The 10,000-nt window shown below is 32.1% G+C and overlaps 1 protein-coding gene across 1 annotated transcript in view; it reads left to right on the forward strand.

The window, feature by feature from the left end:
* Nucleotides 1-71: 71 nt before the first annotated feature.
* The window catches only part of LOC134272462 (parathyroid hormone/parathyroid hormone-related peptide receptor-like), a gene marked incomplete at its 5' end in the record, with an annotated part of 17,793 nt that continues 7,864 nt past the window's right edge, over nt 72-10,000 (forward strand). Inside the window, 5 exons of the mRNA XM_062754691.1 lie at nt 72-165; nt 1,007-1,117; nt 2,144-2,265; nt 7,455-7,555; nt 7,850-8,012. Coding sequence (XP_062610675.1) covers nt 72-165; nt 1,007-1,117; nt 2,144-2,265; nt 7,455-7,555; nt 7,850-8,012 — 591 coding nt within the window. The remainder of the gene's footprint in view (nt 166-1,006; nt 1,118-2,143; nt 2,266-7,454; nt 7,556-7,849; nt 8,013-10,000) is intronic.

Here is a 10,000-nt window from a genome sequence, read left to right on the forward strand (position 1 = left end):
TAGAAAATTCAAATCTTATACATGTAAATATATTACGCTGACCATAGATAAAGAAATTATTTATTTCCTAGGAATATAAAATATCATTACTTGAGCAATGGCATGGTATCGAAGAAGCAGAAAAGACTTGTAACGTAACGATACAAAAACATGGACCAACTAAAGGTAATCAGAGATCCTATTTATTTTATCTTATACTGTAAAATCATTTTAACTCGGAGGTGGGGGTGGGGGTTGGGGGTTGGGGGGGGGGGTAAATGTTTTTGGGCGAGCAACGTTTTATTTCTTCGTGGTGAAGTTATTTAATGGGTAACTCGTAGATACAGACATAGTATTGAAAAATGTAGGAAAAATAATTGTTTGTTAAGATGTAAAATCATGGTTAAGGGTGGCCAAATAAATCTACAAATTTTATTATCACACAAACACTGATGCTTCACCCAGTATTTAATTTTTTTCTGAAAATTCCCTTTTCAAAATTTTATTTCCTTCTGTATGCCCGATTTCTCTTTACAAGAGATTTGGTGAAACTTTAATAATGAAAAGATTACTTTAAGTCATAAAAGAATATGATTTCTTTGCAGTTTCATTGCTAAATGAGTTTTTATCAGAAGATTTAGTTGACTTTTTTGACAGGTCTTCTTTATCCACATGTATGGGATCATATCATAAGATTGATGCTTGTAGTCATTTGACTTCAGTAGATAAATTTAGTTGATTTCAGTATAAAATGTTAGTTAATTTTCTTTTACAGACCTCCTTTATCCACACGTATGGGATCATATAATGAGACTTATATCAGTAAATAATTAGTGGACGTTTTTTTTTAAAATCAGATTTTCAAAAACCATCTGTTTTGAATCATATAATAAGATTGCCCCAGTAGATAAATTTTGTTGACTTCTTACAGACCTCTAGCTTATATTCACCTGATGGCATTTTATATATTAATACAATTGATATCAGTGGATACATTTAGTTGACTTTTTAATTTTTCTTTTTACAGAATTACTATGTCCACCTATCTGGGATCATATAATGTGTTGGAAGTCTGCCAAACCTGGAACCACTGTTTCGGCACCATGCCCTAGTTACATAGACAGATTCCTCATCAATGGTTAGTCCGGATCTAAAAATTTATTTCATACTACATTATACCGGTAAGTTCTTTATAAACTGATCACAAATCTGAATATTAAATACTGTGGTTTCATCAATATTCGTTGAGCATCAATTTTCGAGGATTTCGTTGTTGAACAGATCCACGAATTCAAATGTTCATTGAATTAAGAAATACATGTATGATATTCATTTGTATAGGCAATGTTTTTGTCCATGAAATTACGTGTTCTCGAAAATACCCGTTTTACAAAATCCGCGAAAATTGATGCAAACGAAAATTGATGAAACCACAGTAATTCATATTAAAAAATTAAATATTTAACTTAAGTTTTTTTTTAAAAAAAATGTATTTGCTTAAAGTGGTGAGGCCCAAAACCCATAAACTAAAAAAAAACATCAAAAGTAAAAATTAACATTATTATAAGTTTATTTGACTTTTATTTTATCAACGTATTAGAAAACAAAATGTATAACATTCATGTGTAAACATACTATATACAGGGTTATTTTCGCCCTTTCACACTTGCGGACAATTTTGCCCGTTTTAAATTCGCCCTGTCAAAAATTTGTTTAAGTACTTATACAGTATTATATGAATTCGCCCCGTTTTAAATTCGCCCAAATGAGGCTAGGGCGAAAGGGGCGAAAATAAAACGGGGGCGAAAATTACCCTGTATACAGTATACTGATTTCTAAGTTAAAATAATTTTAAAAGTTTGTTCTCAATTTATAATCTTGACAGATCAGAAATTCTTGAAAGTTCATGTAAGAGAGTCTCCTATTTTATATTTTTCAATGGTAAATGAAAAACCAAAAGTCAAATGAACACTTTAAATCTCAAATAATACTTTTTAAAGGTTTCATATTCGTGTAATGTACTCTGTTCTGATTTAAAGAAAAATCAAATTAAAATTGATGCTTTCCCAAGTTCATAAAACTATATCTCATTATTATGGTTTCTGATAAGTTTGGGCTTTCCTTGAAATTTTATAATTAAAATTAAGCAATCTGTATATTATAGGTGTTGCTAAAAAGACTTGTACAAATGATGGTACGTGGTACCAGAATCCAGAGACAAACACTACCTGGACTGCAGACTCCCACAATTGTATGGAAAGTGAAGCCAATCAAAATTTATTAAAAGTAAGCTAATAAATTTTCTACTGGACACTTTTGAAAGATGTAATATTTTTTTATTTAGCCCAGAAATAGGTATATGATGGGACTAATTAATGATACAACATTTCTAACTTTAATTCAAATTATCTCCGCAACAGAAAAGTACATGAGGGCATAATTCCCTTTTTAAAATCTCCATAGCTAGTTTCTGGTAGCTTCCGCGTAACCTAAGTTTAACATATTGATAATCAAATTTTCAGGGCATTTTTTATGTTTAATTTTTTTAAAATATAATATTATAATTTTGAATAATTATATAAATAACAAAGGGCTATCTATGGGCGGCGGAAAGGGTAAACAAGACGTTAATGCAAAACTAACAACTTATTTTATAAACATAATGAAATACAAAACAAACAATCTTAAAAACAAAACAAGTTTGGCTTTCTAGAAAGCCTGAAATGTCATCTCTTTGGCTTCGTTACTGTCAAAGAATAAACAGTAAAGTGTAACTTTTTTTTCTCAGTTATATTCCTCTAGGGATGGGTAGTGGTAGTTTACATGAACAATTTTAGATTGGGAAAAAAGAGTAATGATCAAACTCCAAAATCCTATGCTGTGGATAGGAAGGAAATATTTTAACTTTTTGGGGGGAAGTACATGACTATATACTTCAACAAACAGTGTGGATGGGGGGGGGGGGGTTGCAGTGAACAATTACAACAATACAGGGTTAAAAGAGCTAGGGCACAGCTTTGTAGATTCGATTTTCCTAAATTACATGTATCTGAATAATATCATGATTCATATATTCCGAAAGCATTTCACACTGAACTATTGATACTAAAATAATGTTTTTGAAAAAAATTATTTGTCACTTTATGAATGTCATTTGTATCTTGTGAAATTTTGTGTCTAAAATATCCATAAGATTTAATACCGGTAATTCAGTTTTTGGCTTTATAAAATATAAGCACATGCACACGGTACTGTCAAAATAAAGCACAAGATAGTGAAAACTGCCATCAGCATGATCAACGGCATTAACTTGCAAAGCACATAAGTCTTAAAATATGAAACCTTCGTTTTATACACACTTACATTATCCAAAGAAATAACGCACACGTGCTTTTAAAATTAGGCAAGTAATAACATTTAAATGCTCTCTACCAAAATTAAGTATTTTCAAATTATCTGGAAAGAGTCCTCATTTGGAAACTCTGAACTTACGAGAGTAAACTTTTTTCTGCATACTAAATTTAAACAATTCTGTATAATTATAATTTTGGCCTCATTTCAATAATATAGGAGAAAATGATTTGATGTCTTTGTTGCCATTAATGCAATTAAAACTGCATTAAGAAAATGATTCATTGCAAGTTCTTTAATTATAAACATGAAAACTCCTTAAAAAGGAATAGAATTAGACATACAAGAAAATACTCATATTGATTCTGTGTGATCTTTAATCTTCCAGTGTATTTAGTTTCTTTTTGACATCAATGTATCCGCTAATAATATGTGCTTCTAATTTCTGAAGTTTCTTAATTTACTCTTTATACATTCGATCGCTTAATCAGACTTGTATTATTTTTAAAAAAATAACTGCAATTTTATAGAATGACTAATAAACCAAATAATTAGAGTTTTCACCATCAATCCATATCAGTTAATGCGATTACTTATATGAATGTTTTAAATTTGATGCTGTTTATCTGTGAATTCTTGGATCCACGCGTAAGCCGCAGAGGATCTTTACACATGCGCTGACATAGTTAGGAGACTCTATTAAGTTCTGACCATCATTTACGCAATAACCAAGAAGACTATGCATGAGAACATACATGTACAGTGCACATGTATATTTTGACGAACCCCCACCACCCAGGCGATGTGTGTCGGACTCTCTTTGATTTCTGTGCAGCTTGTTTTCTTTCTGAATAATAAGGCCTCTTTAGCGCTCATTGTTTACATCTCAATCTATATTTAGAAAAATCGCATCATCATCAAACTGACAGTCGGTGATCCTCGGGTGGCCTCAAAATTGAGATTCAATATATATAGATACGACACACCGAACCTATAGATATTTATAAGCATCGTACTTCTTTTCTAAATTTTCCTTGGCTTTCTTCAAATAGGCCTAAACCGAAAGTAGATCACACACTTTTTAGCTAGTTCTTCTAAAAGGAAACCAGTGTACATGCTACTTGGAACTCCTTGTGTAGATTCTCACTTGAGATATTGTAAAACTCGAGGATTCCCGAAAGATTAATGGAGGCTTACACTAGGACTTCGCTTCCGGCATACAATCTTAATGTGTCATCTCCCGAGGGAGATGACAATCAACAGACTTATTTGCAAATCAACAGACTCCGATGCGAAACCAACGATCACCAATACAAAACCAACACTTATTCACTGAATTGTCGCTAGCTAGATGGCGTGCAAAATAACATACATTACCTGAATTAACGCTAGATGGCGCGGAAGTTTTTCTACGTCATCATTATTTTTGTACTTTCATAGAAAGGTAAATGGATCAGGGCCACAATTAAAGAGTGAAGGTCAAAAGGCTGAAATGTAGCACATGAAGGAAATTCGTATGCCTCCCTTTCGATGATAAAAATAAAAACAGCTTCACATGTTTATGATTTTTCTGGGTTTAGAATAGAAGTTTAATGTCCAAAGTTTACAATGATATGCATCAAGGTGCATTTCAAGCATAAATTATGCATAGAAAAATTATTGAAATGAGAGGTCATTTGGTTTTTTAAGCCAAGCGAGAGCTATTCGGAGGCCATGACGTCAGAAGTTTATTAATAACCAGGAATTTCCACATTGAACATCCCTATTTTTATGTGAATATTTTATTGCAGGCACGTAGGAACAGGAGGGGGCTGCCCCCCCCTTTTTTCCCCAACCTTACTTCTACTATAGGAAATGTTAATCGATCGCGAAAATCTGGTTGATTTTAGACTTTGGGCAAGTTCCCCCTTTTTTTTCTCGTGAACTTTTTCAAGCAGATAAAAAAATTCTCTGGCTACCCCCCCCCCCTTTCAAAAACGAGATGCTACGTGCCTGCATTGCTCTGTCATGCGGTAAAAATATTTTGGAAATGAATCTTTTTTTAAAAAGTTACAAAGAAAACAAAGCACATGTTTTTACTATTATATAAGTAAAAAACATATATGTAAGCTAATTGTGGTATGGGTCCAAATCCTAAATCCATTTGGCAAACCTCAGATGATAGCATCATGTCGGACTTTTAGAAATTCAAACATTGAGGCAGCAAGACATCTACAAACGACTGTAAATATATTACAAGAAACCAGAAGCAGATATTGGTATTTTTCCCCAAGAGAATTTTATTGAAAGAAAAAAATCCCCTTACACTCTTCAATAAGTTCATATAAAATCATTTTATTGTACAGTATACTGCCCAGATACTTAGATAAAGTACGTATGAACGCTGACCCCTCATCAAATAAGCGAATATGCTAAGTGGCTAAAGTACTAGGTCTCTACACATGTATGAAGCTTTAAAAGTTAACTTCACCCCATCCCTCCCCAAAATGGATTTTTCATGTTTATAAAAAGGAGTTTATGTTTGTTTGCTTGTTTATTTGTTTGCTTTATTTGTTTTTTTTGCTTGTCAAGAAAATTATGGGCTAGATTGTTTTTACTGGGTGGACCCCCCCCCCCCCCCCCAAAAAAAAAGCCAGGATCTGCGCCTGTACATATATGAATTATATGATACAAGAAAGATAAATGCTCTGATGAACAGGATAATCAAAGCTGTTACTGATGCGCAAGGGAGATGATGATAATTTGTTTTATTTTATAAAGGGGGGGGGGGGGGGGGGGGGGGAGTGTATCGACATATCAATATCATGCAATAACTCGTGAAGTTTCAGTCAAAGTCTCACAAGATTTTGGTAACTTGTTGATTAAACATGAATTAAAATGTTTGATAATAAATCTGGAAAACATATTCGAAAGGATAGTTTTAATTTTATTCAAAAGTTTACTATGCGTTTCTTTTTCCCTTCAGTATAGTTGAAACCGTTAAAAAAATTTACACTGTTAATTAAATGTTCTCCTGTACAAGGTGTAGTCAAGTGGCATCTTTGCCATGGTATGCGCAATAAACCTTGTCCTATGTGCATTTTGACTAACACAGAAAATGGTTCCGCAATGCAATTTATGCTCTCTAAATGGCCATAAAATTAATTCATGCTCAAATTCAATTTCACCCCCCCTGCAGACTCTGTGCCCCCAGGCCCCATATACTACTGATTTTCCTAATAATGTATACATAGTATATGATCCCCTATTATATGTATTCCGATATACCATAGACCTAAAACGATTTAGGTCTATGGATATACTAAAAATTATATGATTTCGATATCGATAATATATTCTATAATACATTCCGAGGTTTGCCAATTGGATCCTGATATAATTTCATAGGATTTACGTTCCTATGAAAGTACACAAATAATGATGACGTAGAAAAACTTCTGCGCCATCTAGCGACAATTCAGTGAATAATCGTTGGTTTTGCATTGGTGATCGTTGGTTTTGCATCGGAGTCTGTTGATTTGCAAACGAGTCTGTTGATTTTGTTTTTAAGGTTGTTTGTTTTGTATTTCATTATGTTTATAAAATTAGTTGTTAGTTTTGCATGAACGCCTTTTTTTTTTACCCTTTCCGCCGCTCATAGTTATCTAGCTTTAAAATCAATTAATTTTTTTTGTTTAATTCCTTAAAATATAGTATATAATTTTGAATAATTATATAGATAACAAAGGGTAATCAAGCTTAAAAATCAATTAAAAACTATATAGATTGTAAGCGGAGCCAAAACGGCCTTTGAAAACAGATGGCACTCAAGAACCTTGGTTGAAGGAGAAAGCATTCCTTTAGACTGATTAATCCCGCAGTGGGCGCCTTGTCGTGATCGGGCAAACCTAAAGAGATGAGTAACAAATAAAGTATCAGGTTACTAGTAACATATTATAGATATAGGAATTTGGCAGGCAAGAATACTTTCTTACGATTTTGCTTCAAAAGGGATGTTGAATTGAGAGAGAAAGAGATAGTATAAAAACATGTACTCATACTTTTTTTAATGCATAACATCTATTATAATGTTGTATCATATATATTGCCTATTTTTATTAAGATTTTATTTTTTTTTTCTTCAGACAAACCTATATCACATACAGACTATTTCTATGGCGGGTTATACGCTGTCTATTATATCATTAATTATTGCTGTGGTTATGCTCCTTAAACACAGATACAGGTGAATATTAAAGGCAAAAGCATGCTACTATACGTACATGTATATTTATGTAACCCTAGTGATCTGGCTAGACTACCCCAATAGTTGAAATATAAAAAAACAATGTATACTGAGTGAGAATTGTCATTTATTAAATGACAATAAGTATATAACACAAATAAAGTTAAGGGGAGATCACCGGGATATTTCCTGAGTACAAAGAACAAATATATATTTTAAATTCTGTTTATTGTATAAGAAAATATACTTATAAATTTTAATAATAAGACATCAACTTTAAAATTCCTTTTTTAGTATAGGTTCTAAAAGACCACGATCAAAGATAAGAACTCTTCACTTAAATCTGTTCATCGCATATTGTCTGAGATCGATCGCTTCACTTCTAATGGAACACGTATTTTCTATCAGCATCAAACATCAGGCCGAGAAACTCACTGGAACACAGATCCAAAACTCGGTTAGTAATGCCAAGGACATTATATGGTTTTCTATGACATGTGTCATGCATGTTACATAAAGTATATACAATTTGGACATACAAAAAATGCATGTTGGAAGGTTTGTCAAAACAAACTGACAGGCAAAGCTGGTTTTGTACATGGCAAAATTCATTTTTCACAAAAAATGATTATTATCTGAGATTTAGATAATTTTCATCACCCAATTTCCATCCATAAGTGTATTTCTTCACTCAGGTAAATATAAATGCATGTAATATTTCAAGAATAACATTTGAGAATAACACCTAAACTTTGAAATAAATGTGCACATGCATGCTTTCAAAAATTCCGATATTTTTTCGCCGTTACATTTAAAACTTAACATCAATTCTCTGTAAGGACCAAATATGCTTGGCCACGCACTATCATGGAATTTTATTTTATCAATATAATATTAAAGAGTGTCCTATATAAAGAATATAGGTGGGTAAATTTTGGACAGTGCTTCCTTGGTTTCCATAGCAACGGCCTTGAAATATTTTGCCATGGCGAAAATGACCTAATTGTCATCACCATGCAAAATAATTCCATACTTCTTAAGCATAGAAAAGTTGAGAACGTAACATGGGTCTCATTTTATAGCTAAGTAATCAAAGTTTCTTGGCATAACAATTTTATTCAATTTAACTCAAGGTTTATAATATAATACAGATCAATTTACACGAAGATTGTCATAAAATGAATACAAAGGTACCTATTTCTTCACATGCATAGAAATTTTTGCAGGCAATTTCAACTGATATAAAAGATTTTTTTCAGTAAGATAGAACTTAGATCTAAAAGATACAAAAAGATTTGAGGTGGGTAAATCAGTTAAATGTTGTTTTCCAATCGCCTGAAATCATCACTTTTCATGAAAATTGACCGAGAGTTATTTCCCTTTGCTGACTCTTTTGCACTAAAGACCAAAAATGGTTGACTCTCCTGTCAAAAGAACTTTCTAACAACATGAGGCAAAACAGACACCAGGGTAATAAACAATATGAAAAAATGATGTATTTTCAACTGTTTAAAATGGAATTAAGTTGTGAGTGACAAAGTAAGTCATCAATCAATTAATGAAAATGAAAGAGACAGGTCTTGTGAAATATTGGAACAAAATTTATTATGTCTGACGAGAGGGATGGATTCAATCTATTTTGAAAACCCATACGTTATGATGCAAATGGAAGAAAACATTAACAAGCAGTGGATACGGCCACCGGAAATCAATAGGAATGGTTCTACCCTAGGCACAGGTAAAAAAATATAGAGGTTTGTGTGTACGCAATGAAAAAAATTAATACCGGGTATGTGTTTTCGGGTGCAGACTACATTGTTGTTTAGTGTGTGTGTGTGTGTTAGTTTTTTTTTTTTGGGGGGGGGGGTGCTAAAGTGTATTTAGGGAACAGGGGAATTGTGTGTAAATTAGAGACGGATGCAAACACATGCATATTATAAGGCATTATATTCAGTTTGACTGTGAAAAAAAAACATAATTTTTAATTTACTTAAGCTATATTTACACACTTTAATAAAATATATAAATAATATGCCCGTGTATATGTATATAATGTATTCATGCAAATTTATTTTATTTAAATAATTAATAATAAATTAATTTTTTTTCAGATGTACCAATACAGTTCAAACTATGAAGATACACTGAGGATTCATTTTCAGTAAAAAGCAGGTGATAATTTGTCTGGATAAGGAAATAAACATTCATCATAATTTTAATGCTTATAACTACCTCAGCAAAATTAAATTATAAAGTCTTGTGATACAGTAATTAAGAAAAGAATCAAAATTGGTTTTAGAATATACTATGACTGTATTGTTACATTTTAAAACTGTGACAATTACAGGAGCATAACCTGTGAAAGGTTACATATGTTACAAATGACACCAATGAAGGATCTATAAGCAACTGTAAGTACACTTCTACGTAATTTAATTCAATTTT

This window comes from Saccostrea cucullata, unplaced genomic scaffold, assembly GCF_032062105.1.
Source record: "Saccostrea cucullata isolate Sc308-1 unplaced genomic scaffold, CSIRO_AGI_Scuc_v1 ctg8496, whole genome shotgun sequence".
Classification (NCBI taxonomy): Eukaryota; Metazoa; Mollusca; class Bivalvia; order Ostreida; family Ostreidae; genus Saccostrea; species Saccostrea cuccullata.